Below are 27,455 nucleotides of genomic sequence, written 5' to 3' on the forward strand. Positions count from 1 at the left end.
AGGAAATTCCTCCTTTACCATATAGCTGTACAACTATTCTGGTGCGCCAGGTTAACACCAGGCCTTGGACCCTTGCTCGCTAGTTCCTGTGCTGATCCAACACATTTTTAGGATGGCATATTATTCTTGAGTTGGCCTGCCGTGGCAAGGCCAGCCGCTAAGAAGGAATAGGTTAGGAGAAGAGGGATAAAAAAAGCCTCCCAGAGAATAGACAAAGCCAGCTCAAACCTAAACTATGATGAATTTCAGTTAAAACAGCATTGCATTAATTAAATCCAATTCCTAAGCCGTTTCTTGTACATCCCCTGCGATGGCAGGAAAGACCTGGGAAGGCCACAGACCCAAGGGTAGTGAAGGAAGGTGCAAACTGGGTGTCCCTGCTCTGGGTGGGATCGCGTTGAAACATACCCCGACTCTTGACTGTCTCTGCAACACTCTTGATGGCCGAGCCGAGGCGGCTTGGGTCAGGGGCTGGCAGTCACCGGGGGCTGGAGAAGGCAGCTGAGAACATGGCTTCCTGGTAGAACTTCCTGGATCTGTTAAAAAGGAGAAGAGGTCAAAAACGGAAGGAAATAACCCCTGCTGGGTTGAGGCTAGAAAAAGAGCTGCAATGGTTCAAATGAAAGCCTGCATCCTTTGCAACCCAACCGAAAGCTCCCTGAGGAACGTTTCTCAACTTTAACCATCTTAAGGTGGGTGGATGTCAGCTCCCAGAATTCCCCAGCCAGTAGATCATAGTTAAACGGGGCCTGATTCCTGGACCACAATCTCACACCTGGGTCTTCCTAAAGGGGGAACGAACGAACCTTGCCCCGCGAGCTTCTCTTTGGACCTCCTCTCTGCCTTTGCGAATTGGTTTTGTTCTGTTGCTTGCTGGCTTTTGTTGGTGGGACTGAGGGTGGCTGCCTTCGGGGAAGTGTGGGGTGGGGCCTCACCGGCTGTTGTGGGACCATTTGTTGGGGCTTTTAACAGAGCAATAAAGGGCTCTATGCTGGGGCTGAGAAAAAGCTCCCTGCCCAGCCTTCCGAAGAGAAAGTGGGTTGCTAAGTAGAACAGCTTTCAGCATCATATGGCGAGCCATTTCGGAAGGAGGAAAGTGTGGGTGGCTTATAAGTGTGGCATCCAAGCGCCATCTTCTCCGTCAACCAGCTGGTGTCACAGATTGCGTGAGTTGGAGAGGTATCTAGTCCAGCCCTGTTCCGGGCAGGAATTCACTAAAGCAGCGTTTCCCAATTTTAACCATTTTAAGATGAGTGGTCCATCTATCCATCCGTCCATCTGTCCGTTTGTCTGTCCATCCATCCATCCATCCATGTATCTATGTCTGTCTGGCTCCCTCCTCCCATCCATGTTATCCATCCGTCCGTCCATCCATCCATCCATCCATCCATCCATCCATCCATCCATGTTATCTGTCTGTCTGTCTGTCTGTCTGTCTGTCTGTCTGTCTGTCTGTCTATCTTCATCCATCCATCCATCCATCCATCCATCCATCCATCCATGTTGTGTCTGTCTGTCTGTCTGTCTGTCTGTCTGTCTGTCTGTCTGTCTGTCTGTCTGTCTGTCTGTCTATCTATCTATCTATCTATCTATCTTCATCATCCATCCATCAAAGAAATGGACATCAGAACAGAGTGGCCAAGAAATAAATCACCACCTGAGGAAAAGACGCATTATCTGTTTCTGTTTTCAGGCATCAAATTATAACTGTCAACATTTTTCATTCAGCATCACAAGATGTTCTTGCCACCCCCACAGATATAAATATATAAATCACAACTGGTGGGACAGGATGGGACCCTCTTTGAAGGTCTGGCATCTGTTTCACACCACACAGGACAACATAAAATCTATTTAGATATGCTTAGGAAGCCTCAATCCTTTTCTATATTCTTCAACTTGCTCTGAATCTTGTTAAAACCGAGCATCTGTTCAGCCGTATTCCACTGTTTGCATCCCCTAAAGCTTTTAGCTTTAAATAAAGATTTCATTGCGCATTACCAGCCCGACCATATCATGTTAAGCGGATCCTTGCCAGATCCTCCAAGAATGATCTAAGCAGTAGAGAAACAGTAGAGAAACTACTGACATGTGCATTTTACTGTATTAGCAGTCCAATGCTGAGAAAGAAAAGAAAAGACTCATTTGAGGGTGGGAAGAAGGAAGGAAGGAAGGAAGGAAGGAAAGGTAAGAAGGAAAGAAGAAAAAAGGAAAGACAGAGATAGAAGGAGGGAAGAAAAAAGAAAGATTAATTTTGAGGAAGGAAGGAAGGAAGGAAGAAGAAAAGAAAAACAACCTACAAGATAGGATATGGGAAAAGAACAAAACTGGGTCACACTTTCATCTCTGAAAAGGAATGAGCACCAGTTTCTATAGGAACAGCCAAAAGGTACAAATTTTCTTCTATTGTTCTTCTGCAAATAGATGAGGCTGGTGTGTGTGTGTGTGTGTGTGTGTGTGTGTGTGTGTGTACATGCCCCACATTGTCAAGATAAAGTCTCTTTCAAGTCTAGCTTGACTCGTGAGTCCTCTGTGGACCAATCCTTGGCTTTTATTTAGCAACAGCATGGAAAGTTTGCCTCTGTCTTCTCTCAATCTTTCCCCAACCCCCCCCCCCCCCCCCCCCCCCCCCCCCCCCCCCCCAGAGCTGGCCGACAGCCCTGAGATCTTGTGGTGGCTTGCAAACTCTGCTTAGCTTTCTGAAACTAGCCACGGTTGGCTTTAGTAGCTGCCGCCTGGAGAAAGACCTCTGGAGCTCAGAACAAAGCCGGGAAACGAAGGCAAGAGACGTATGCAGGAAGATGGACAGTGGCTAATATTTGTATGTTACTTATATGTAAGGGCAGAGGTCTATACATATGTTGTATATAGTATGTTTTATATGTGTGTTATGTAGGTGTACACTTGAGAGCAAGCAACTAAATTTCATTTTTAATGTGTGCCGTTGTGCCCACAGGGGAAAAAAAAGGACAATAAAGGTTATCTAATCTAATCTAAAATATTGTGACATTCCCCCTTTTTCTCCCCGCTTACCTTCAGTTGCTTTGTTGAGAGAAGAAAGGGCAGTCAGTACCTTGGAGAAATTTTCTCCGGAGTAGAGATTGTGGGCATCAAACAGCTGGGAGAAAGACGGGGGGGGGGGGGGGAGAAGAAATGTCATGTCAACCTTTGCAGCCTTAAGGAAACGCAATCCAAACATTTAGAGCTCTTTCAGTGGCTGTGAGCAAGCAAAGCTCCATGTTTAGGGGCAGTCTACCTTGCACCTTGCAATAGCTGTTACTAAAGCTGGAGGCTACAGGAAGGGCCCTCTTGCAGAGCTTCCTAGAGATATTGGCTAGCAACGAGGACTGCTGGGCCACCCCTGACCTTCACTTTTTTAGTTATCAACCCATCTTTCCCAGCCCAAGGACCCTCCAGATGTGTGGACTTCAATTCCCAGAATCCTCGACCACCTGTGTGGAGCATGCCGGGATTTTCTGAAAAAACGAACAGCCAAATCAAACAGCCATTCCCAATACTTTTAACACTGCACCATTCTGGCTTTCATTTGGGGGGTGGGTATAGATTTGTTTGAATTTCCTGCATTTCTTCTTCTTCTTCTTCTTTCTTCTTCTGATAGCAACCAGTTGGCTCTGGTGCATTTTGCTCCTTAAAGTAGAGCTATGCAGAGTTCACTAAACCAAAACAGCAGCTCCACCATCTTCAAGCAAGGATCCGGCCCTGCTTTACTACAGTGAGTTAAATTTTAAAAGCAACTTTTCCCTTTACGTCAGCTGTTCTGCAGCTGAACCCCCCAAACGCGACGCTTCTGTGGCTTTCTTTACATACTGGGCCAAGCCAAGGGCGATTCTGTGACCTGAAGACTGTAATTTAGAGTTCTAAAGAGGGAACAGGAGTTTGTTTGTTTGAGCAGCTCTTTGCAAGGCCAAATTATCATCTGGCAGGGAATTGTGCCACTCCATGATCCTGGATTGTGGCTCATATCTTCTCCGGCACTTTGACCACCAGAGATCTCTGGGGCTTTAATTTAGAGGCTGCAGCAATGGGGTATTTTGCTCATGTGGTCCGATTTGTGGCAGGATCAGTGCATGGTCTGGGAGGGAGTTGTGCGTTGAAACCCATTGTATTTTTGCAAACAAGTACAGTCCATTTTTCCAAGATGATTATCTACCCAAGACAGCACACAATATAAAACATGCGCTCAGATATCGATGCCACCAGAAACAAAGCCGCCTTCCAGTATTTGAGGGGCTACCACAAAGGAGAAGGGGTGAACTTATTTTCCAAAGCACCAGAAGGCAAGACAAGAAGCAACGGATGGAAACTGACCAAAGAGAGAAGCAGCCTGGAATTAAGGAGAAACTTCCCAATAGAGAGGACAATTAACCAATGGAACAGCTGGCCTTCAGAGGTTGTGGGTGCTTCATCACTGGAAGTTTTCAAGAAGAGACTGGACAGCCATTTGTCCAGAATGGTACAGGGTCTCCTGCTTGAGCAAGGGGTTGGACCTCTGGAGTCCCTTCCACTCTATTCTACGTTTTCTCCTATTAAGACGGATCAGGATAGAATGTGCCAAAGCAGTAGAAATTACTAAGGAACGGCCTTTGGGAGAGAGAAAAAATGGAGCCCTTTTAAAAAAAAGGGGGAGAGGAGGGACACCATCTGTGGCATGCATCATTTCATAACAGGCATTCCACTATATGCACAATTTGGAAAAAAGCCCTTTCTCTTTTTTTGTAACATATTATTTGTATCCTATATTTATGGCAGAATCATCACCTACAAGGGATTAATCACGCCCAGACTCTTGGTTATAAATTGCATCACGTCCACATCCAATTCAGATCCGATCCCATCCAAACCAGCCCAGAATGCCTTAATTGGTTTATCTTAATTTATAGTCAGAAACGTCTTTGCAATCGATCTAAAGAACTTTCACTGATTTACCTATCTGCATAAGCAGCCAAATTCCCTTAAAACCAATTTCTCCATTTGACGGGATGCTTTCAAAAGCAAGCCAAAAGAGGAGAAGCGTCTGCCCAATTTTTTTATCCTACGGATCCATACAAAAGCTTTGCGTTCCTTTTTTTTCCAGAAGTGAAAAAGAAAGATTAGATGGTTGGGGGGGGGGAAATGCCCACGCATTCTGAGATGGAAAGCAGAGTGGGTAGAAAAGAGGAGGGAGGGGAGTGGCAGATTGGGGTCTCCAGGGCCACAAAAGGAAGCACCTTATGGCAGGAGCTGCTATGCCTCACTCAGTCCCACCTGGAAGGAAGAAAGAGACTCTTTTGACGTTCTCCAGAACTTGCAGGCCGACCAAGCGCGTGCAGGCAGAACTGAAATCATGGTGGAACTTCCCCACTGAATGTGTGGATTCCCCCTTCCACTCTTAAACAAGTTCCTCCTGGCTTAGAGTCTGGAGCAGGGGTCTCCTAGCTTGGCAGCTTTAAGACTTGGCTGGCTGGGGAATTCTGGGAGTTGAAGTCCACAAGTCTTAACGTCATGGAGTTTGGAGAGCCCTGGTCTAGAGTCCTCCGGATAGTCCTCTCTGTGCAACCCTCAGCCAAACACCTTGTGCAATTATTGCCACTTTTTCACCCTTCAAGGGTTTTGATGCCCCTTCCAACTTTCCATGGCCAATCCCCTCGCCTGCTCTTACAGAAGGACCTAGCCCTGGCCCCCAGCCTCCTTTCTCTGCGTCTCCCTCTGGTTTCTTCTGCCAATTTTCTCCAGGAAAGCAATTTGGTTACGGCAGAGAAATCATTAAGCTGTTTCTGGACGAACAGCAGAATTCCCAACTTGACCTCCAAGAGTGCACATTGGCCGCACGTGGCCCATCATGAAGCAGGGCCAGGAGCTCTGCCAGCTGGAAGTCCCCCCCTGATGGAGGGAGAGTAAAGGTTATGAGTGGGTGATGGGCCTGGATGTCCAACCACCCTGCAAATTGCATCTGGAGACACCCAGGGCTTCTTCTACGCAGCTGCATCCGGCAAGAGGGCGCCAGATGTGGAGTGGGGGGGGGACCGGGCTCCCCTTTCCACATCCAGAGGGCATGGCAAGACCCAGGGCCCTTCCTCCTGCGGACGGGCCGGCCGAGAGGGAAGAGCGGGCAGAGCTCCGCCGCAGCCGACCGCTCCCGGGGGACCCTCCGGGCGCCCCGGAAAGCGGGCCAGAGGAGGCTCAGCCTCGTCGCCCGGGAACAGAAACTTGGCCAAGGAAGGAGGAAGCGTCTTACCTGCGCTGGGAAGCGGCGGAAACCCTGCAGGCCCCGGGGAGGAAGAGAGCAGGGCCGGGGCGCACCGGGGAGCGCCTGCCCGGGTCGGAGGCGCGGAAGTCGGCGGAGGGGAGGTGGACGGGACCGCGCAGCCTGGAGGAGGAGGAGGAGGAAGACTCCGGAGCTGGCTCGCCCGTCCGTCCGTCCGTCCGGTGGCTCAAGCGCTGCGCTCCGCCTGCCCGGCCGCCGCTGCCTGCCTGCCTGCCTGCCTGCCTGCGATCGGGGAGCCCCGCTGGGCAGGGACGGCCTGACCCGGAGCTGGATGGCGGGCGGGCGGCGCAAAGCAGGGGAAGTGACAGGCGGCGGGAGCGGGAGGCAGCCAGCCAGCCAGCCAGCCAGGCAGGGGCGATGCTCCGGAGCGCCCCCTCCGCGCCGCCTGCCGGGGAGCGCCCGGCCTTCTGCGGAGCCGGCCGCTTCCCCCCGCCCCGCGTCAAGGCGTCCCCGGGGCGCGGATAGATTGCTTCGCGGGGTCCCGCTCAACTCCCCAGCCCGGGCCGTGGGGTGGGGAAGATGCTCCCGAGTCCCTGCCGGGCTGCCGGGCCTCCCTGGACCGGGCGACGGCCAGCAAACCTCGCTCTCGCTCTCTCTCTCTCTTTTTTTACAACAACCTCGCTGTGTCGGACAGGCAGGCAGACTCTGAGCGCCACCACGACCCCCGCTGGAAATCGGCCTAGCAACTGGTCGTTGCCCCAGATCTGCAAACACGGCTAGCCGGTGGGAGGGAGGGAGGGGACGAGGGGGGGCTGGCCTGGCTGCAGCTGCCTTGGCACGAAACGGTAGTTTCGGTGGCGAAGAGGCCGCCGGTTTCGGATTGTCGACCGAAGCCCGAGAAAGGGAAGGGACGGCCACGGCGCTGCCAAATGTCATTTACGTTACCCAGGAGGTAGGTGCTCAGTCCAGCACAAGCGAACTTCTCAATGGGGGCCTCCGTTGGAACTCCCTGCCACTCTATAGTCGCCTGCCTGTTGCCCAGCCTGGCAGCCAACCGGACTTGGAGTGGAGCCCAGACAGCCCCCCTCCCTCCCTCCTTCTGCAGAGGGGCTTCGTGATATGCTTGGCAGCGTTATTGGCGGGAGAGCAACCGAGAAAGCAACCGGGTGGGTGGGATAGAGGCGGTGCCACTGGGAGCTGGTATTTTCACATTTCCCCCCCCCCCCAAATTATCTCGCCAAAGCCCCGGCTCAGTGATGACCAGCTTGAATCCAGACATCTGCTTCGCCTTTGCTGTCGAGCCCCTCCTTGCTCTGGTGCAGGGACTGAATCATCCCCAGAGTCCCAACGGGGAACGATGGGAGTGGGCAGTGAAGGGGGGGGGAATCCCCTCCCCAGACTCACATATGGCACCTGGTGGGAGTTGCCGGTGCAGAGCTGCAACCACTGAATTTTCTACGGTCCTGTTCTCCTCTTGCACACTCTCCCACCCCACCTGACCCGACCCTCCCTTTCCCCACAGACGTGTCTGTAAACCCAGCAAGCCGAGTGGGGACAGGTTAGGGGCAGGAACCCCCCCCCCCCAGCCTACCTAAAGATAAGGTAGACTGAAGAAGGCAAGACTGGGAGAAGACGCCTCGCCCTTGGGAAGCCTAAAACCTGCCATTCTGGTTCTTGCATTAGCTGGACTCCGGAGAAGTGCCGAATTGGTGCAAAGGCAGGGAAGCTGCTCTGAGAAGGTCTGAACTCAGAACTGGCCTTGCTACAAGAGAGNTCTCTCTCTTTTTTTTTTTTTTACAACAACCTCGCTATGTCGGACAAGCAGGCAGACTCTGAGCGCCACCACGACCCCCGCTGGCAATCGGCCTAGCAACTGGTCGTTGCCCCAGATCGGCAAACACGGCTAGCCGGTGGGAGGGAGGGAGGGAGGGGACGGGGGGGGGGGCTGGCCTGGCTGCAGCTGCCTTGGCACGAAACGGTAGTTTCGGTGGCGAAGAGGCCGCGGGTTTCGGATTGTCGACCGAAGCCCGAGAAAGGGAAGGGACGGCCACGGCGCTGCCAAATGTCATTTACGTTACCCAGGAGGTAGGTGCTCAGTCCAGCACAAGCGAACTTCTCAATGGGGGCCTCCGTTGGAACTCCCTGCCACTCTATAGTCGCCTGCCTGTTGCCCAGCCTGGCAGCCAACCGGACTCGGAGTGGAGCCCAGACAGCCCCCCTCCCTCCCTCCCTCCTTCTGCAGAGGGGCTTCGTGATATGCTTGGCAGCGTTATTGGCGGGAGAGCAACCGAGAAAGCAACCGGGTGGGTGGGATAGAGGGGGTGCCACTGGGAGCTGGTATTTTCACATTTCCCCCCCCCCCCAAATTATCTCGCCAAAGCCCCGGCTCAGTGACGACCAGCTTGAATCCAGACATCTGCTTCGCCTTTGCTGTCGAGCCCCTCCTTGCTCTGGTGCAGGAACTGAATCATCCCCAGAATGCCACCGGGAACAATGGGAGTGGGCAGTGAAGGGGGGGGGAATCCCCTCCCCAGACTCACATATGGCACCTGGTGGGAGTTGCCGGTGCAGAGCTGCAACCACTGAATTTTCTACTGTCCTGTTCTTCTCTTGCACACTCTCCCACCCCACCTGACCCGGCCCTCCGTTTCCCCAAAGACGTGTCTGTAAACCCAGCAAGCCGAGTGGGGACAGGTTAGGGGCAGGAACCCCCCCCCCAGCCTACCTAAAGATAAGGTAGACTGAAGAAGGCAAGACTGGGAGAAGACGCCTCGCCCTTGGGAAGCCTAAAACCTGCCATTCTGGTTCTTGCATTAGCTGGACTCCGGAGAAGTGCCGAATTGGTGCAAAGGCAGGGAAGCTGCTCTGAGAAGGTCTGAACTCAGAACTGGCCTTGCTACAAGAGAGTCACAGGACTCAGGATCTGCTTCCGGGGCTGGAGATTGTTTGGGTTCAGAGAAAGCCCCTTTTAAAATCTTCCCCAGTCCCAGCTCTCACTCATTATCCATCCATCCATCCATCCATCCATCCATCCATCCCTGTCTTTCTGTCTGTCTGTCTGTCATCTTTGCAAAACGTCCTGGTTTCAGCTGCTGGTTATTTCCAATGAAAGGACAAGGCTGAGAATAAAACCTTCTCATGAACCAAAATGGACTTAATGACATCAGCCTCCTCCAGGGCTACCATTGGGTCAGGTGACTGGGTTGCAGCAGCTCTTCCTTACCACCTCCCTGGCACCCTCTGCCTAAGGCCAGCCCCTCACTCCATCGGGCAGCTGGACCAGACCCTCCACGGTGCTGTGATCTGTTGCGGCTTACCTCCACTTTCAGCGCTGCACATCCATTTAAAAAATGTTGGATATTGCCAATGCAGTCGGCTTCCGTCTTGGGCTCCAGGCAGTACTAAAAAAGAACCAGAATCCAACAGTCAACGGATTTGGAAGCTTGTGACAACTCCTGTCAGCTAGCTTGCTTTCGTTCTCAAAGAACATTACTCTGAGTGTTTGTACGAAGGAATGAGACAGCTTGGTGCTCACTGGATTTTCACGAAGAAGATGGACTGTGGGTGGGTGGGGGAGGTGGGGAAGACAAGCTGTCAACTCAGGAAGAACCGTGGAACAAATGAACCCAAAGCCACCCAGCTTAGGACTTGGCGCTGAATGCTTGAGATGACCTTGCCCGTAAGATGCCCTTCTGCCAGGAAGAGAAAGATGGTTGGCGATGAGGATATGTGAACTACCAGTAGAAGGGGAGATCCCTCTGCTGAGCAATTCTGGGAATCTTTATGGGTGATAGACTAAGATCTTTAGCGCTAACGGAGAAGGTCTTCTGCAGAGAGCTAGCTAGCTTGGAAAGCAAGCGAGAACGTGCAGGTCCTTCAAGATGAAGTAGAAGGATCCTAGCAAGGAAAATAATAATTTCTTAAGTGGCTTCGGACCTGATTGATTGATTCAGTTGGGTTTCTTGGAAGTCAGTTGATTTCCATCATAGGAGATGCTTACACAAAAGACTTTGTCTGCTGTACCAGGCTGCTTGTTAGCCTAATTTCAGGTGATAATGGCAACCTTTAAAGCCGGGTCACGTGGGTGTGGAGTCTTGCATTTCAAAGACTTGCTCCCATGCAAATCTGATCCTCAAAACAGTTACTGCTGCATTTGGAATATTGTTGGCAACCTTCTAATTATAATTCCGGTCTTTCTGGTTTTGTTGCTCTGGTGGATTTCTTTTTTCTTTTTCTTGAGAAACGGGGAAGTTCTTTGAAGAGGAGAGAAGAAATGTGCATAACAACAACTCAAATGGAATAAATCATCTGAAACCTTCTTCTGAGGCCTATGAAGACCTCAGAACCTGAAAAACATCTTGTTTTCTTTGCGAGGATCCCAGTTTCTGAAAGGCATTTCAGAAGAAACACAACAGGGAAAATTGAGGTTGAGTGAAAACTGTTTCGATTATGGAGATGTGATATTTAATTATTTTGTTTTGTTGCTGCTCTTAGGATTTCCTGCTCTGCTGATTTAGCACCAATTACGGGCTTGTCTCTGGCTTTAACAGTCATGGTTTAGAAGGATGTTTTTCAAGACGGCCATAAAATAGGCTTGCATTAAGCCACTGTGTTTTGTCTAGCTTGCATATTGCATATTGACTGCAGATATGTTAGACTTCCACTCTCACAGCTCTCCACTATCTTCATGCTGGGCTTCAGCTCACTGGAACTGGCATAACTGTCCATCATCAGGGCAGAGAAGTTTTTACATTCAGTTACATCACTGTGTGTTTAAATAACAGCTTGTTGAATAAAATTCCCTTTTGCGTGATCCATGCCCTAAAACCAAGTCACTGTTTACAAGTCACAGGGGACTTCCCAGTATTGCTAACCCAGAATTTCTAGATATAGATTCACATGCTAATGGGACTCAAATGTACAGCTGTAGGCCATACATGAAGAAAAGGTATCGATTTGCAGCAGGTCTGAATCAGCATTCTGCAAACAAATGGTCCGGGCTCTAATGCTGAGCTTCTGCTAAAAATAAAAGGAGACTCTGGCCTCCACGGTTCTGGTTAAAGAGACACAGAGGAAGACGGCTTGTGCAAGAGTCAGACTCTTGAACTCTGTTCTTCAGGATCCCTCAAGCACTTCAGAATGCGTTTTTCCTAGAGATGCAGAACCAGGGATCCTGGATTTATAAATCCCGGTTCCTGGTTTTAACCAAAAGCTCAATGTAAGTAAGAACTTGCGAAGTACAGAGATGTGGAGACAGAAGGGAAGGTGACTGTCCTTCTGTGCATTTTATACCTTTTTTTTTTTTAGCTTTTAAAATTATTGTTTATACGCCACCCACCCTTCTTATGCTGGTTCAGTCACCATAAGTAAAATTTAATTGATTGACCTGGGCACGTCATTAAAATACAATCACTGGGTGCTGCGAGGTCCACTATGTCTTCATGTTTTGGAGGAGAAATAAAGTAGCCTTGAGGTTCACGTCATCCCTGAAGTTGCCAAAGGATGCCCAGCATTTTCACATCAAGCCTGCAGTAGCTGTCTCACTGAAGTTCCTCACATTCCAGGTCAGGGGTGCAGGACCCCATCATGCAGCCCCTTTCCATGGGTCTTGCTCTGCTCTGCCCCATAAGAAACATCAGCAGATCTTCCACAGCTAATGAAGCAGAAGCTGAGGTCAACAGTCATGTGGGCAGGGTGTGGCTGAAATAAGAGCCGTGGAATTGGAGCTCCAGGCGATCAAATTTTGGGACAATCTGTTTTGTTTTTAACCCAGGCCAATAACACTACTACTACTACTACTACTACTACTACTACTACTACCACCACCACCACCACCACCACCACCACCACCACCACCTCCTCCTCCTCCTCCTCCTCCTCCTCCTCCTCCTCCTCCTCCTCCTCCTCTTCTTCTTCTTCTTCTTCTTCTTCTTCTTCTTCTTCTTCTTCTTCTTCTTCTTCTTCTTCTTCTTCTTCTTCTTCTTCTTCTTCTTCTTCTTCTTCTTCTTCTTCTTCTTCTTCTTCTTCTCCTCCTCCTCCTCTCATTCAGAGTGGGAGGGGAGGAAATCCAGCCTGTTGAAGGATTCCTCTAAATGAGGGGTATTTCAAACTTGGCAACTTTAAGACTGGTGGACTTCAGCTCCCAGAATTCCTCAGCTAGCATGAGGAATTCTGGGAACTGAAATCCACAAGTCTTGAAAAGTTGCCAAGTTTGGAGACCCCTGCTCTAAATCCTTCTGCTGAACAATTCCAAGCGGAAGGTGGTCTGCGCGGGTACCCCAAGAAATGCTTCCTTTTTCAAGAGAAAGAAAGGAACTTCCAAGGCAACGTGAAGAGACAACATAGTTTATTTCTTCCTCTTTCTTTTTTTGGTGTTTTCCATTTGTCTCTTGCACTTTCCAAATGCTTCTCTGGGTCTAAAAGTTCACAGATCTTCCACTTCTGTATTTGCTAGATACAGGCTTAACTTGAGGGGGCTTCACACTTTCTACGTGATTTCTAAATCATGTTAATACCCTCTGCCTTAGTCATCCCAAATCAATAGTCTGAAAACAGGAGCAGAAGGAGAAAAAAAATACTGAAATAACTCTTAGGATCCCGTTTGAGCCGGTGAGTTCTGCCGTGGATCAAGAGCTGTCCTTGAGGCAATGCTTTCGAGAAAATTAATGATATTATGGGTTGGCCCCAGGTATGCTCTCTCTTCTTCCACTCTAAAAGGACCTTTTGTATCTGTTATAAATTGGAAACCTCTTTTGATTTTGCCTTTAAAAAAAAATTATTTTTTTTTGCTGTATTCCAGAAACTGGGCATGTTCTTCCATTCGGGCAGCTACTGGACTGTAGAGCAATCAACTATTTTGGTTTCTTTGCACCGTTCAAGATCTTCAAGGCTTCTTAGATTCTCCAGTGATAGGGGATCCTGTCCCCACAATCTTAGGAACCAGGATTCCCCCCCCCTACTTGCAATTAAAACTTACCCCTCAATACTGAAGAGCTGGCCTCCCCAAAAGTCCATCTCTACCCTCTTTCTAGGCAAGCAAATCATCCCGGGCATACCTTTCCGATAGATCCAGGCAGAAGTCGGAGGAGGAGTTTGCAAAGGACCACTCCGTCTTTCAAAGACGTCTTGAGGAATTGCACGGGGTCCTCAACCATCATTTTGGGAGAATTCAAAGCCCCCATAGAAATCAACCAAGTCACCATTTGCTCCTCCGGATTCATGACTGAAGCCTGTTCTGTTCTTAAGCTCCTTTTGTGCAACGGTAAAGCCAAACCCACATCCGTGGCTGCATCTTCCTGCTTCTTCTGAGGTGGGTGAACGACTAGAGGTTCCCCTCTTACCCTCCACCTACAAGAGGACAAACCAGTTGAATACTTAAAAAACAAAAAACAACCACCGAGAAAGCACCATCTTGAATTGGCTTGGAGTGGAGGAACAAGTTTGTTGCATGTACATCGATCGATCGCCTTGTGCAATTACTTCTGCAGAAGTGCAAAGCAGAACGTTTCTTCCTCACACGAGGAAAGTGGTTAAATTTAACCATAGTAACCCTTAAGATTGGTGGACTTTTGACTCCCAGAATTCCCCCAGTCAGCCTGCTTGATGATGGGTAGACTTCGACTCCCAGAATTCCTAAAGTTGCTGGAGTTGAGAAATGCCACTTGCAAATTTGGCAAGAAGTAGAAATATCTCTAGTTCTGTGATGACCGTGCTGATACGAAGTAGGAGAAAATTGGCAGGTAGAAATTTTCCTGTAAGGAAAATTAAGAATCTACCAGGGGGAAAAATGATGTAGCTTAGTTTAAACCTTGGTAAGGTAGTTTTTCTACTTGAAGGGATAGTTTTAAACGTATGAAATATTTTTAATGAGCTGTAAATGTCAGACACCTCTGAAAGATGCGTTTTAAAAAAGTGATTTACTTTTTAATGGGGGTAGGGAATTATCCAGTTTTTGTTGCCATCACTCATTTCAACTTCAGACTATACAATCTGTGACAATACACAACGATCAAGACTGACTAGGATTCAGTCAAGAATCTGCATCGATCCACACAACGCCCAAGTAAATCAGATCAAGGTTAAATATTTTAAAACGTTTACATCTTTTTTAAGCGTAAGATTATGAATACCCTTTTGGTGTTATGAAAAGTCCCAGATTGGCTGTTAAAAGGGTGTTTCGTTTATAAAAGGATCACAAGCACATAACGGAAGAAAAAAAGGGGAGAATGCAGATTTCATGGATACAGGCCAGAGGTTCACACCTCTTCATCCAGTCTGCATCTTGTGATTTTTTGAGCCATAAAAGCCAAGAGTGGGCTAGCTCTTGGTTTCTGAGTCCTACTCAACTTTTTTTCTGGAGGGGGGAGATTTGCAAGTGGGACAATGATGAAAATGCAGGACTTTCCGAGCTGTCAGTTGGGTGGGTGGTTGCCTTTTGCAAAAAGGGAAGCCTTTTACTACTTGCCCCCTTTCCTGTCTTGAAACTAGTCTCACTCAAGAGGCAGCTGTACTGAGGCCTGAAGCTTCAGGTTGTCTATTTCTGGTTTGTGGTTTTCTGGCAGGCTGCACCCCTCCTCCGAGCTCATGAGCTGCATCAGATGCTGCAGAGCATATCAAGAACTGAAAATTGGGTAGGGTTTGAAAACTGTGAAACAGGACTATACAAATTTCACTTTCAAAATTGTTGGGGCTTTTTTAAAAAAGCACTTTGAATACCTGTTTTCCTCTGTGCAGTACTGTTAACTCAAAAGGGTGGCATAAAATTGCTTAAGGTAGAAGCAAAAGGTGTCCAGGATGTTTTCCCATTTTCTTCAGCCTTTTAATGGGCAAGCCACAAAATACAATCCAGCAGATCCTCCAGCATAGGATGTATGAATAAAGCAGACCCATAGCTATTTCGCCAAGGACTGCACCTTTCCCCTTTTCTGGGCATGCTGGCTGACTGGCTGAGCAAGACATGTGCCTTTCATCCGCATATTTGTGGGCCAAAGAGCAGCCACAGATTCCACCAGCGCCCAAGCTCTGCGCATCCCTTTCCACCGGCTTAGGTCTCCCTCTACTGACAATTATTTTGCACTCCACAAAAGCTAAGCCATCTTTTAACTTCTGCTGTAAATTCTTCCCTTTAAAATGGAACAATGGTTTGTCCCTTAAGTTTTAACTTGTTGGCAGATTTTTCTTCTGTGCATGTGGAATCTTGTTTGGATTATTCAAGGCAAAGGATTGTGATTAGACACAACTCACTAATACAGTACTTGGGTGGGCTCTGGCCCCAAAATGAAAGGATTCTTAGATCCAGAGGAGCCCTAGGACCAACACTGGCCTAAGGGTTAGAGCCAAAACAGTACTCAATAATAGGGCATAATCATACAGCAGCTCTTAATGCCTTGAAGAACCATCTCCCACCAGCTTCCTCTCCCCTCACCATCCCTTGTGCCTTTTGATTACTTTGACCTAATACACAGCATCTTCCTGTTTTTTGGCCCATCTTTCCAATCTGCTTAACTGGATTGTAGCATCCAGCTACCTCCAACCCAAAGTACTGGCAAGCACATCATTGGGTTGGACTATTCTTGTCTATCTAGTAAGCTTTTATTAGACTGTTCAAAAGCGAAAGGCAGCAGTGTCTACAGTGTAGCTCTATATCCCTGTGAAAAAGCTTACCAAGTTTTATCTTTTTGGACAACCCATTCAAATCTTGTAATGTGTTCAAACTACCCGTACGTTAAAAGCCAGCCAGAAAAGCTGGTTATCTAATCAGTAATATTGTACCCAATAAATATTTAAGTAGCCTTTGGCCACTCCTGCAGCACACTTCACTCTGAAAGCCGGAACTGTTATCACAGACCATTTTGGAGTAATGAAGAGCTCAGGAGGAAACCAACACTTTATTGACAGTTTAGTGGATACAAGGATCCCAGCTTCAGCTGTTGTCTTCCATGACGCGTCAGTTTTCATTTGACCAAAACGTTACCCGTTTCTTAAATTTATGGCACTAGCTCCTTTTCAGAATTGTATTTCATGAAAAGGGACTTGGTAACTTTATGGACTTTATGCTGTCTCATTCATGAGATTTTACCAAAACGTTTTATAGATGGTTGTGACATACTTGTGAAATCAAATTGTTGTTCAACTTCTGGTTAAATATCACATGAACGCGAGGATTTAAGAAGAGTTATTCTTGGGGAAAAGCTCAGCATTACAATTGGCCAGATCTTGAAAATCCTTCTCCTGCAGTGCAGTCTAATCTCTGACAGTTATTTAAGAAAGACGTACACTTCACCTCGCCTAACTGAAGGCACCCCAATTCTTGCTCCTGACACCCCCTTTAAGTCACAAGCCATGGCTTTTGCTGGATGTGCCTGCCTGGATTTCAATCGCATTTGTAAGAAGACAGAAATAATTTCCATCCAACATTTAAGATTCTATCTCACGTACAACCAGTGTCTGTAGTCACAACAGACAATGGCATTTTTGAAACAACTTTCCTGCAAATTGCCTTCTTTAAACTTTGTAGCCATATTTTGAGTCTGCTTCTTTCTTTAGAGGCCTCCACAGAATTCTGTACCTAGAATATAAACATTAGGAGACTGTCAGAACAGAAAGGGCGTCAAAACGTATTATTGTTAATATAACTAGCTTAATGCCATTGCCAAAAATGAAACACTGCACAGCACAAAAAGAAAGATTTTAGGATCTTTACTTCATTGCACTTAAAACATAACTGGCTGCTTAGTTTCTGAACAAGCTGCTGTAAATGAGCACAACTGCTCTTATAATGCCTTCTCAAGTGACGGATCGTCTCTTATGAAATTCTGGGCCTCAACGATAAACAGCTTTCAGCGAACGCTTAAGAGCTGTCCGCTTATCCTTGTTAAGGTCAATGGAGATATTAGCCCACAAGCACATTATCTCCAGCTGTTTAACTGTTTGTATCTCCAATTAAAAAAAAAGTGATTTAAGAATGGCACGCCAAGTAGAAGGTACACAAAAACTAAGTGAGCCACAACGTCCACTGGCAAAAAACAAGTTTACCTCCAAGTTCTATTTTGGAAGAGTTCTACTGAAGATTCTTTATACTATGTTTCATAGGTAACTCCTTTCCCAGAAGTTTTTAACGGGGCAGACATTAGCACTTTAACCATATTGGATACAATATTTATTCCTGACTTTAATAATCAATGCATTTGTTCTTTTGCTTGCAAAAGCAGGTGCAAGTCTCATGAAATGGGACGTTATCAGCCTGTTCAAACTGAACTGTAGAACTAAAAAACGCCAGCCAATTCCACAAACCAGCAGCAATGGGGCAGAGAGTCTGTTCTACTTCATAACTTTTTTTATTTGCAAGATATCTGAAACGAGCAATTTTAAGGTGCCCCTCACCTCCATCTTACCTGCTGCTCTGATGCAGCTCACAAACATGATGTTCATTCCAACACACGCACTGCTTCCCAGGTCTCATCTTAAAGGGAACGTTCAGCCTGCAACAATGAAAGACCGTGTAAGATTCCGGTGGGCCCAACCGCCCAAACCCACGACCACCCCAGAAACGGGGAAAAAAAAACCTGGGTTTGCCGATTAGTCTGTCACGATCTAACATTTTACACATTTGAGAGGTGGAAGGTTCACTGGACTGGAATGAACTGGAATGGCTTAGTGAAACAGTCGCATGGCTTTATGGATTCTGATTTTCTTTCCAAGGGTGCTGTTCATGGTAAGTCCATTTGACTGGCAAATGTGTTTGGAAGGTTTAGAGGAGCACTTTAGTTGGAGGTCTCTTCAGGTCTTACTACATTTCAACAGCATCTTTTGAACTTCCTGGCCGCACCTGGGTCATGACAAGTCGCCCAGGTACCAGAATTCCCAAAGACTACAGTATAAAGAAAAAAGTCAGGCATCCAACCAAACATCAAGTTCGTAATCATGGCTTGCTTGACATTTCCCAAGCTGTTAACACAGATTTGGCAATTTAAGCCAAGTTCTGATTGTATTACTGCTTTATATTTCTTAATTAAAAGTACAAGGAGCTTGCTTTTTTTTTTTTTTAAATAAAGTATCTTCATTGAAACATACTGGCCAAAAAAGCAACAGTCCCTCCCAACCCTTTATGGGGACGTTTGTTTACAAGCTGCTTTCTTAGCATCATTTTCAAAAGCTTTGTGCCATACATATTTTCATCCAAGACAAGGTTATGATGAATTTGGAAGGCTTCGCCTAAGGCTTTCCAGCACAGGTATTTTTTTTTTCCATTTGGCGCTTTCTTTAAAAGCTAGAAAACTTCCATTGCCATGATGCACAGCATGTCCTATTGTACTAAAAGGACGATAGCTTTGGTTTCACGTTTGACTTAGACCGAAAAACTAGTTTTGCTTTGCTTACCATCTTTGCTGTTTCACGGGCATTTGATGCTTTAAAGCTGTTGTGGGATGCTGAAAGTTTTCACTTGTTTATATGAAGCCATAAGCTTTTCAGAAGTTGGTGAGAAAGACTTCTTTGCTTATCTTACTTTCTCCATTTTGCCTTTGGAGTCAAAGATGTTCCTTTAAAAATGAGACACTACAGGATTGCAAAAATTTGAAACAGTAAGAGCAAGTATGTTCTGCAGCTTCTTGGATGGAATGGGCCAAACCTCTTTTTTTTTTTTTTAAATTTACAGAACTCTGCAGCTTGGTTGCTACAGGTTAATATATTACTGAGGGGGTGAGGTTCTTGCAAATTGCCTAAGGAAAGACGTAGAATGGCACAATGTACATTCAGCTTTATCCATTGGCGGTTTTGACTTAAAGGCTGAATGGTATCCTGAATTTTACACAGGACCGAAGACAGGTCATGTCTGGGAGCATCTTTGCATTTCAGAGGACACTTAATAGTTTAGGGCTGGCACACATCCCCACCCCCCCTCCAACAAATCATACGTCTTGCCTAGAGAGAAGGCATGCTTGCATGTGCAGAACGATCCATGGCCATTTTAGATGCATGGGGTGCCTTAGGTTGGCTGTTGCATTGATGACGTGAAAAGTGGCATTTCAGGGTTAACGTTTACTTTGAAAAGGTTACAACACTAGTACATAGGCTCAAAATGGCATACATTAACATCTGCTTTTTGAGAGAAATTATTAACAATTTTGAAATGAAATTAAACATGTTTACTCTTTCCTCACAAAAAACATCAGTAATGAAGGGGAACTTAACAAGCAACAATTAAAAAAAAGTTAAAAACATCGTTTCGGTAGTCCTCTGGGTGGGAACGAGATAAAACTTCCACATTCCTTGTGTTGGGAGGAGGAAAAAACTTGATTTGGTCCATGAGTTTCAAAGGTTTTTAGTATCGGCTTCTACCTCCGCCTCTATCCGAGCGGCTCCCTCCCCGGCCGCCACCTCTGGGTGCTCCGCGGCTTGAGCTGCTGTAAGAATCACGTGGCGGAGGGTAGCCCCGTTCCATAGAAGGGGGAAGGCCTCTGTCTTGTCTGCCCACACGGTCTCGGCCACTTGAGTAGACATCGCTTCTGCTGCTTGAGTAACTCTCGCGACTTCCACCATACCCATCTCGGGTGCTTCCGTAATCGTCATAGCGACTGCTTCCACCATATGATGGAGGGGGCCCGCGTGCAGGGGGAGCACTACGTGAGTTACCTGCAGGTTCAATGGTCAGGTAATAGGGCAACACTATAAATCATATCACCACAATTTTACATCTGAGTTTTTAAAAGAACTGCATCAATGGCTTCTCTGACTTTTGTTTTGGATTTTTAAACTGAGGAGTTTAAATATAATCTCACATTATATTTGGTGGGGGGAAGGATCGGGCAGAGAAGGAAATAAACAGGCTGTTTGAAGATGCTGGTTTTTCACAAAGTAGCTCGTTTTTTTGGGATTATTCCAGAACAGCTTGCTATTTTTATAGAAGAAACTCAGCCATTGTTTTTCCAGTGAGAGATGCAATTCAGAATTGTTGAACTTTGCTTCGATAGGTTAAGGGAACTGCAATTCAATCATTTTGTTAAAATAAAAACAACAGTTACATTTTTTTCTTCCATTGCAGCAGAAAAACCCGCCATGTTATGTTAATCCCTCTAAAGAGCAGCACTCTAGCAAGTCAAGGAAGAAGCCTAAGACATTCCTTAGAAACCCTCAAAGTCAGCGCTTACCGTAGCTCTCATAGGAATCTCTGTAAGAGCCTCCACTGGGATGATCCGAGTAATCCCGGTCACGCCCTCCATAGCCATCCCGATCGCTGTAGGAGGAATAACTGCTAGGGTTTAGTACGGAAAGTTCACAGGGATAGAAAATAAAGTTTTCTATTCTTGCTTTCATGGAGTTTCTTTTCTCTGCAGCATTTCTAAATGGTGTAACTTTCCCCCCCCATCTCTTCTTTGCAAAGTGTGAGGTATAGCAACAGCTGTAGCATTTAGGATTATATACCGCTCCATAGTGCTTTACAGTACTAAAATAAAAGCATTATTTGCATATTGCTCCCAACAATCCGGGTCCTCATTTTACCAATGTTGGAAGGATAGAAGGCTGAGCAAACCCTAAGCCCTGTCAGGATCAAACTCCAGACTATGAGCAGTTTGCCTGCAATACTGCAGTTTAACCACTTCGCCCCCAGGGTAGTGTTATCTGTCCGGTTGCACTCTGAGGTCTTCAAGGCCTGCCATCAATCTTTAATTCAAAAGAAGTGTTCATCACCATTGTTGATGACTTGCAATGGCAGTTTGATTGGAATTACCATCATCGCCAAATGATTCAGTGTTGGCAATCCCTGCCATCAATGATTTGGTTATATTGACTGCCATTGTTAACCAAATCCCACGGCTGTCAGGTGAGGCCAAAACCTGGATCTCCCAGGCCATTTGCAACCACCATTTGTTCAGGGCTATTTTAACTTCGAAAGGACAAATGGTCCTAAGCAGAGGACAGACTGGCAACCAACACCAGTCCCTCCTTGTTACAGAGGAGGAGATGGCTTAAGGAATTGGTTTGTTTTGGGCTGTTCTATTTTCTAGAGATCCTTACGGAGACTTTTAGACTTGTTAAATGAACAACGTGGGTGGAAGCACTCTCGTTTCTAAATAAACTCTACAGAATATTAACACATACAACTGAACACTAGGTACCTGTAACCTCTCGAGGGATACTCATCACGTGAACTGGAGTGTCCATAATCACGATAGGTATACTCTCTTGGTGGAGGGGCATAATCTCTTGTCTCTCTGGAACTTGGATAATCTCGGCTTGAATAACTACAGAAATTAAAATTAAGTTACTTTTTATTGCTGACAAGCAAAATAGCAAAGTTCGAGGACATCTGCTTGAACTCATTAACAACCATTATTTTACCTGTCTTTAGTACTGTAGCCATCATCTCTGGGGGATAAGTAGACATCTCTTCGTGATGGCAAGGGGTCTCTTCGTGGAGGCCCCCCGTAGCTGTCTCTGCCACGTGACAGGGGCGCTAAAATAAAAAAACAAACAAATGGGAGTGTTTCGAAAACAAGGCAATCAGAAGGCATTTGTCCCCATTTTGAGTGGGAGAACTGTTATGCTGTTTTTTTTAATGGAGGCAAAAGTCTATGCACTATTATACAAATCTTCAATAGCAATAGGAAGAAGAACCACACATAAGCACAACCTCATTGCAACTACTGCAAGAATGTTTGGGAGAAGGCAAAGGTTGTTATGTTACTTATAAAGATTTTAATTTGAATTGAGTGTTGAAGGCGTATTTACATGGCTGCAGCATCTTGCATAGCCTAGATTAGAAGAGCAGAGTTGACCCACAGCAACAGCTCACAGGGGAAGGTGTTATGTCCCCAATAAAGTATTTTATACAGATTTGCTATGCTGTGATGTATCCAATGCCTGGAGGGCAAAGTACCCTCACAAACAGCATTAAGAACTAAAAGTGCAACTGCCACGGCTCCCTTCAGTTAAGACTTTATGAGCAAACGAAAGCAGCATTTGCACAATGCTTACCTCTACCACCCATCCCGCTACTGCTGCGTACAGGCCCAGATGGCGCAGGTCTTTTGGATGGTGGGCCCCCACTGCGGGGAGGCGGGCCCCTTTTCATTGGGAGAGGGCCTCTAGAAGAACCTAGAAGACAGCATATAATGACAGCATCAGAAGGACCATCGTGATGCTGAAAGGCACCAGAAGTGAAAAGGGGTTAAGAACATGAATGCTCAGAAGGATTGCCTTTGTCCCAAAAAACATCTGAGAGTCAACCCTGGATCAAGGCCCCTAAACAGAAACTTGCGCAACTTATATGACCGATGTATGCACGAATCTATATTTATATGCTATGGCTATGGCCATTAATGAGTTACAGGAAAGCAGCAAGCAGCTAAAACTGGTAATATGCGCCCATCTTTTAACTGTTGAGCCTTTCAATGATCAAGAACTCTTTATTCCGGTTTTAAATTCAAAGCACAAAGCATGCGTGAGAACCCAGACACTCAATGTTTTACATGCCAATCAGATACTTTCAAGGAAGCTCACAAAAAGGAGTGCCCTGGCAGTTGGCTTTTAAGCTGTGAGGGATAGTAAACAGCCATCCAGACCAGGAGCTACCCACAGCCTGATCAGCATCTGCTTAAAATCAAGAAACATGCTCATTGAGCAAACTATGGCTAATGTTCCTTGTTTCTGATTTTAAAAAAATATTAAGGCAGAGATTTATAGTATGGCGCCTTCTAGATATTTACTCTGGACTTGCTTTTGAAATACAAGTCCATTCAAGCCAGACTTTAAGATCACCAATCTCATCTAAGTACAAGACCACACAGACATCCCAAATTACTATCTGGACTGTGACTTTTTTTCTGCATTTCAAAGTGTTAATAATTCTTGCTCACAGCACTTTATTTACCTTCTGTCCAGTTATTTTCCTTCTTTCCATTCAACTTCTCTAAGTCTTGTATGCTATCAATACACAGGAACTTAAACATACCTAAATGACTGCCTCTTGAAGGAGGCCCCCGGGTTCCACTGCTGCCTCTTCCACCTCTAAGGCCTCTTGGGGGTCCTCTGCTCCTTGGAGGGGGAGGGCCACGTCTACTACTTTCAAAGGTTGGCTTGGTAGCTTGTTCAACTTTAATGGATTTTCCATCTAAAGACTGAACAAAGGCATCTAATTCAATCTTTGTGAATAATGCCTGCCTTTGGGCTAATTACATTGCTAGACTTTCATTTGAGAGTATTATCAGCAACTAATCCCACTCAGAATGCTAATGCTATTTATTAGTTGCTGCTTAGTTAACAAGGTTATACCATTCTACTTGCATTAAACCAGGGAATATTAAGTAAGATTTGCAAATATGTTACTACAGTGTTTTAAGTCATTTGTCTTTTTAACTTCAAGTTGCAATACTGATATTTTAGAAGTAAACATGTGGCTGTCCTGTTATACGTGACATTTTTTTTCTTGTATTTTGAGGAGCATCCCACAAACAAACATTTGGCACATTTCTGGCATGTTTCTGATGGTACTATTACCACTGGAAAAAGGACATAGTATACTGGTTTTTTCACTTTAAGAGATGCTAGAAAGCAACCTTCTCTATCCAAGTTGAAAGACATCAGATTTTCTTAAATTATCTCTTAGAAAATCAATAGACACAATTGTTTGAAACTATTTCAGTACTCCCCTTTTGTTTCACCACAATAAAAACCAGACATTAATTCTTACCTTTCCATTCATATCTCTTGCCGCATCCTTAGCATCTGCTGGGCTCTCAAATGTGACAAAAGCAAAGCCTCTGGATTTGTTGGTTTCACGATCTTTCATAAGGAGAACTAAGAGAGATAGAAGCATTATTTTGTTTGCTGATCTTAAAGGGGTATGCCCAGGATTCACAGAAGCCTGCTCAGAACTTCTTAGAGGATAGGTAAGTTCTATCACTTCAGCTGATCAAAAAAAGCTGAGTTCATCACAGCAGAACTGAAAACCCCACCAAGATGCCTTGTCTTTACCTTCTACAATACGGCCATATTTGCCGAAGACAGCTTCAAGAGCTTTCTCATTAGTTTCAATGTTCAATCCACCAACGAACAGCTTCCCAGGCCGATCTGCTTCAACCATTTTGACAGGCCTTGGAATCTAGAACAACACAACCAAACTTCAGAAACCATAAAACATATAGTCACATCAAACTGCAATGTGATTTTTGGGATTTCCTGCATATGGAAGACCTCTTTGATAACATTCCATTTTCATTACTTGTTAATTACTTCATCAATGCTTTGCTAAAATGTTTATAGAGTACATTCTGAAGTGGCCCAATTTCTTACTATAATAAATAAAAAACCAATATGGCATGATAAAATCAAAATAACATCGTTCTAGTTTAAATATGAACCAGGACTGGTGTTAACAAACTGCATTTCCTCACAATGGTTTTTTAAACCTCATTCCAGAATTGTTTTTCTTAAAGTCAAATCTCAGTCCCTTTTACTAAACTTTTACAAATAGAACTCTATTGCCACAATACAATGAAATAAAATTAATTTCTAACTATTCTGTCCAAACCAATGTGATATAGGCCGGGTCTCCTGCTTGAGCAGGGGGCTGGAGTAGAAGACTTCCATGGTCCCTTCTAGTTCTATTCTGATTCAGATTCATTTAGACCCCAAAACAAAAGTATTGTGAAATTTAGCAGTTAACGTATAATTCTGGAGGACACCTCTATTGAATGAAACCTGTTCAAAAAGAATAAACCGTTGAAGGACCCTCGTGTTTTAACAAAAAACTAATAAAAGCATCTAGACTGCTCAATGCACAACCAGATCGGCCATTCTATTCTGCCCGAGTTTTATTCCAAAATATAAATGAACAGCAAATTCAGAGAGAGGTAGAAAGATGAAACTCCCAAGTAGAGAAACCCGGGCAAATTTCCAGGAAATTCAGTTTTCGTATTTGGTAGGATTACAAAACAAAACACCCAACCCTTAAAAAAATGAGAAAAGGCGATTCCCACGTTCGGTTAGCAAGCAAAAGGCCCGAGCCTCTTCGTGCAAATCACGCATGCGCACCGGCCAAAGGAGCGCGCAGCGTGCATGCGTCCTCGGCAAAACCAGCCTCCCGAAAGAGCGGGGCATGCGCACTCTCGTCGCCCTTCCCCCCCGTCGCACGCGCCTTGAAGAAGGGGGCGGGGGCGCGCGAAGCATCGAGGCGCCTCTAAAGGCGGCCGCAAAATGGCGGCTCCGGCGACCCTCCCTGAGGAGACCACTTCCCACCACCCACCTCTCACCCACTTCCAATGCTTTAAAATGGCGCCTCAGCTATCCCCTGAGGAAGAGCGGGAAGGGTGAAAACCGTTGAGGGGGTGTGGAGGGAAAGCAAAATAAATAACGGCCTTGGGGCCCGCTTCCCGCCGTCAGGGAAACGGTGTACGTGCGTGAGACAACAAAAAAAGGATACCTATATATTATATTAAAAAGGCCTCATTAAAAAAAGTAAGCCGCCCTCGACCGCTACCCCGCATCTTTACCTCGTCCACGCCGGCCTGCAACGACGCACTGAAGAGGAACAAAGGGCTGAGGGCCTTTATATAGGTGACGTCAGCGCGTTCGAACGGGGCTCGGAAGCCCGGATGAAAGCATGGCGAAAGGGAGGAGGCGTGGGCAGGGTTTGGGAGAAAGAAAAAATGGGCCCGGGTAACGGTGGGTGGGGGTGTCTGCGCATGCGCGAGCCTGTTCGCAGATAAGGACGTGTGTATGAATATATATATACCTTGGTTGAGCAGAGAGTTGGAATAAAATTATAGGAAATAAATAGGCCTTGGAGACTGTCGATTTGTTGATTACATTTCAGCCTGGGATGCTTTTATTCAAGATTCACCCACATTCTTCTTTGTGGTCCTCTGGAAGGAAAAGACGTGCAACTCTGCTATAAATTTAAAGGCACGCTTAAAGAATCTGGATGTTTGCGAATAAATGCATTCAGATGGGTCATTTAAGAGTGCTGCATCTTCATGCATCTATGCAAACACAACCACGTAGGTAGATATATTGACATTTCTTTGGACTAGAATCCTATGTACCATTCAAGGAATCCTCGACTTAAAAACAACTGCAATCAGAAAATTAGTTGTGCGGCCATTGAGACGTCATGTGATGGCCCCCAATTTTATGAACTTTTTGCTGCAGTTGCTAAATGAGACATTATGTGACCATGGTTTGTGACCTTCCGTGCCAGCTTCCCATTGACTTTGTTGGAAGCTGGCTAGGAAGGTCACAGAACTAGAACTCCCAGTCTCCTGGTGATTGGCCCAAAGTCACCCAGCCAGTTTTCATAACTAAGGTGGGACTTGAATTCATAGTCTCTCCTGGTTTCCAGCTTGGTGCCTTCACCACTAGACCAAACTGGCTCTCTGTACAGCTTTTTTGTATCACCAAAGCTGGAAAATGTGCATGAAGTTTAGAATCGGACTTTTCCCTGATATAAATTTCATTTTTTTCCCCTGATGTTGCTGCCCATCCATTATCTGCAGTAACCCCCTTTGCATGTCAATGGACTGGGGCAAGCCAGACATTGACCCCTTTTACTCAACAAAAGGCCAGGTAAATCTAGCAGAGGATGGTTTATTCTGCAGATCACATAATTTCAGTGATTTAAAATTGCTTTTAATTGTTTGCATTTTTGTTATTTTTGTACCCTTGGTTTTGGTCCTTACATTTGCCGTTGAAAGTCCTGGAGTTGAGATGGGCGGCTATACATATTTGCTAAATGAATGTGCTAAATAAATATTGCAGCTACCTGTGTCTTGATGCACTGGGGTTGTCTCACCCGCCCCATCCAGGTACATGTTGCCCCTTGATGGCTTCAGAAGTTGCTTCAGAAGTTGTGGGTGCTCCATCACTGGAGGTTTTCAAAAGAAACAAAAACCTGGACAACCATTTGTCTGGAATGGTATAGAGCAGGGGTAGGCAACCTTGGCTCTTTTATGACTCGTGGACTTCAACTCCCAGAATCCAGAGTTTATGGCTGGCTCAGGAATTCTGGGAGTTGAAGTCCACGAGTCATAAAAGAGCCAAGGTTGCCTACCCCTGGTATAGTCTCCTGCTTGAGCAGGGGGTTGGACTAGAACAGAAGTCCCCAACCTTTCGGGCACCAGGGACCGGTTCCGTGGAGAGGTTTTTCTGCAGACCAGAGGGTACGTGGTTTTGTGTGTTGCCTGCATCTTGTGGATAGGGCTTTGCTTGTTTGTGCAGCCCGGTTGCTGGCATGCCGTGGCTCTTGGGGACCCCT

At 46.1% G+C, this 27,455-nt stretch overlaps 2 protein-coding genes and 1 non-coding gene across 4 annotated transcripts in view; all 3 read right to left on the reverse strand.

The window, feature by feature from the left end:
* ARHGEF6 (Rac/Cdc42 guanine nucleotide exchange factor 6) overlaps nucleotides 1-13,484 on the reverse strand; it is a 29,672-nt gene extending 16,188 nt beyond the window's left edge. Inside the window, exons 1-4 of the mRNA XM_015832473.1 lie at nucleotides 13,261-13,484; nucleotides 9,523-9,606; nucleotides 3,034-3,118; nucleotides 409-536 (exon numbers count right to left, since the gene is read on the reverse strand). Coding sequence (XP_015687959.1) covers nucleotides 409-536; nucleotides 3,034-3,118; nucleotides 9,523-9,606; nucleotides 13,261-13,425 — 462 coding nt within the window. The 5' untranslated portion in view covers nucleotides 13,426-13,484. The remainder of the gene's footprint in view (nucleotides 1-408; nucleotides 537-3,033; nucleotides 3,119-9,522; nucleotides 9,607-13,260) is intronic.
* A 2,589-nt stretch (nucleotides 13,485-16,073) lies between these two features.
* On the reverse strand, nucleotides 16,074-25,751 carry RBMX (RNA binding motif protein X-linked). Of its 2 annotated transcripts, none has more exons than XM_015832475.1 (10): nucleotides 25,696-25,751; nucleotides 24,179-24,305; nucleotides 23,895-24,001; nucleotides 23,157-23,322; nucleotides 22,181-22,300; nucleotides 21,545-21,659; nucleotides 21,322-21,447; nucleotides 20,353-20,438; nucleotides 17,599-19,837; nucleotides 16,074-16,772 (listed from the first exon to the last, which is right to left on the reverse strand). In XM_015832475.1, the coding sequence occupies exons 2-9, from the start codon at nucleotides 24,285-24,287 to the stop codon at nucleotides 19,527-19,529; spliced, it is 1,140 nt and encodes a 379-aa protein (XP_015687961.1). In that variant the 5' UTR covers nucleotides 24,288-24,305; nucleotides 25,696-25,751; the 3' UTR covers nucleotides 16,074-16,772; nucleotides 17,599-19,526. The 2 variants fall into 2 exon arrangements, with proteins under 2 accessions (XP_015687961.1, XP_015687960.1); XM_015832474.1 differs by having other exon boundaries at nucleotides 20,353-20,453.
* LOC114922196 lies at nucleotides 24,069-24,142 on the reverse strand. Its single transcript, XR_003810342.1, has one exon. It is a non-coding gene; the product is annotated as a small nucleolar RNA SNORD61 (small nucleolar RNA).
* Nucleotides 25,752-27,455: the final 1,704 nt, after the last annotated feature.

Source organism: Protobothrops mucrosquamatus, unplaced genomic scaffold (assembly GCF_001527695.2).
Source record: "Protobothrops mucrosquamatus isolate PMUCROS unplaced genomic scaffold, P.Mucros_1.0 scaffold4, whole genome shotgun sequence".
Classification (NCBI taxonomy): domain Eukaryota; kingdom Metazoa; phylum Chordata; class Lepidosauria; order Squamata; family Viperidae; genus Protobothrops; species Protobothrops mucrosquamatus.

Excerpts from the sequence above, each read along its gene's own strand:
- RBMX (XM_015832474.1), bottom strand. The coding sequence starts at position 24,287 with ATGGTTGAAGCAGATCGGCCTGGGAAGCTGTTCGTTGGTGGATTGAAC. Across the intron at positions 22,301-23,156 it reads TTCAAGAGGCAGTCATTTAG|GTTCTTCTAGAGGCCCTCTC; the intron begins GTATGTTTAAGT and ends GCTGTCTTCTAG. Across the intron at positions 21,660-22,180 it reads TAGCGGGATGGGTGGTAGAG|CGCCCCTGTCACGTGGCAGA; the intron begins GTAAGCATTGTG and ends TTTTTATTTTAG.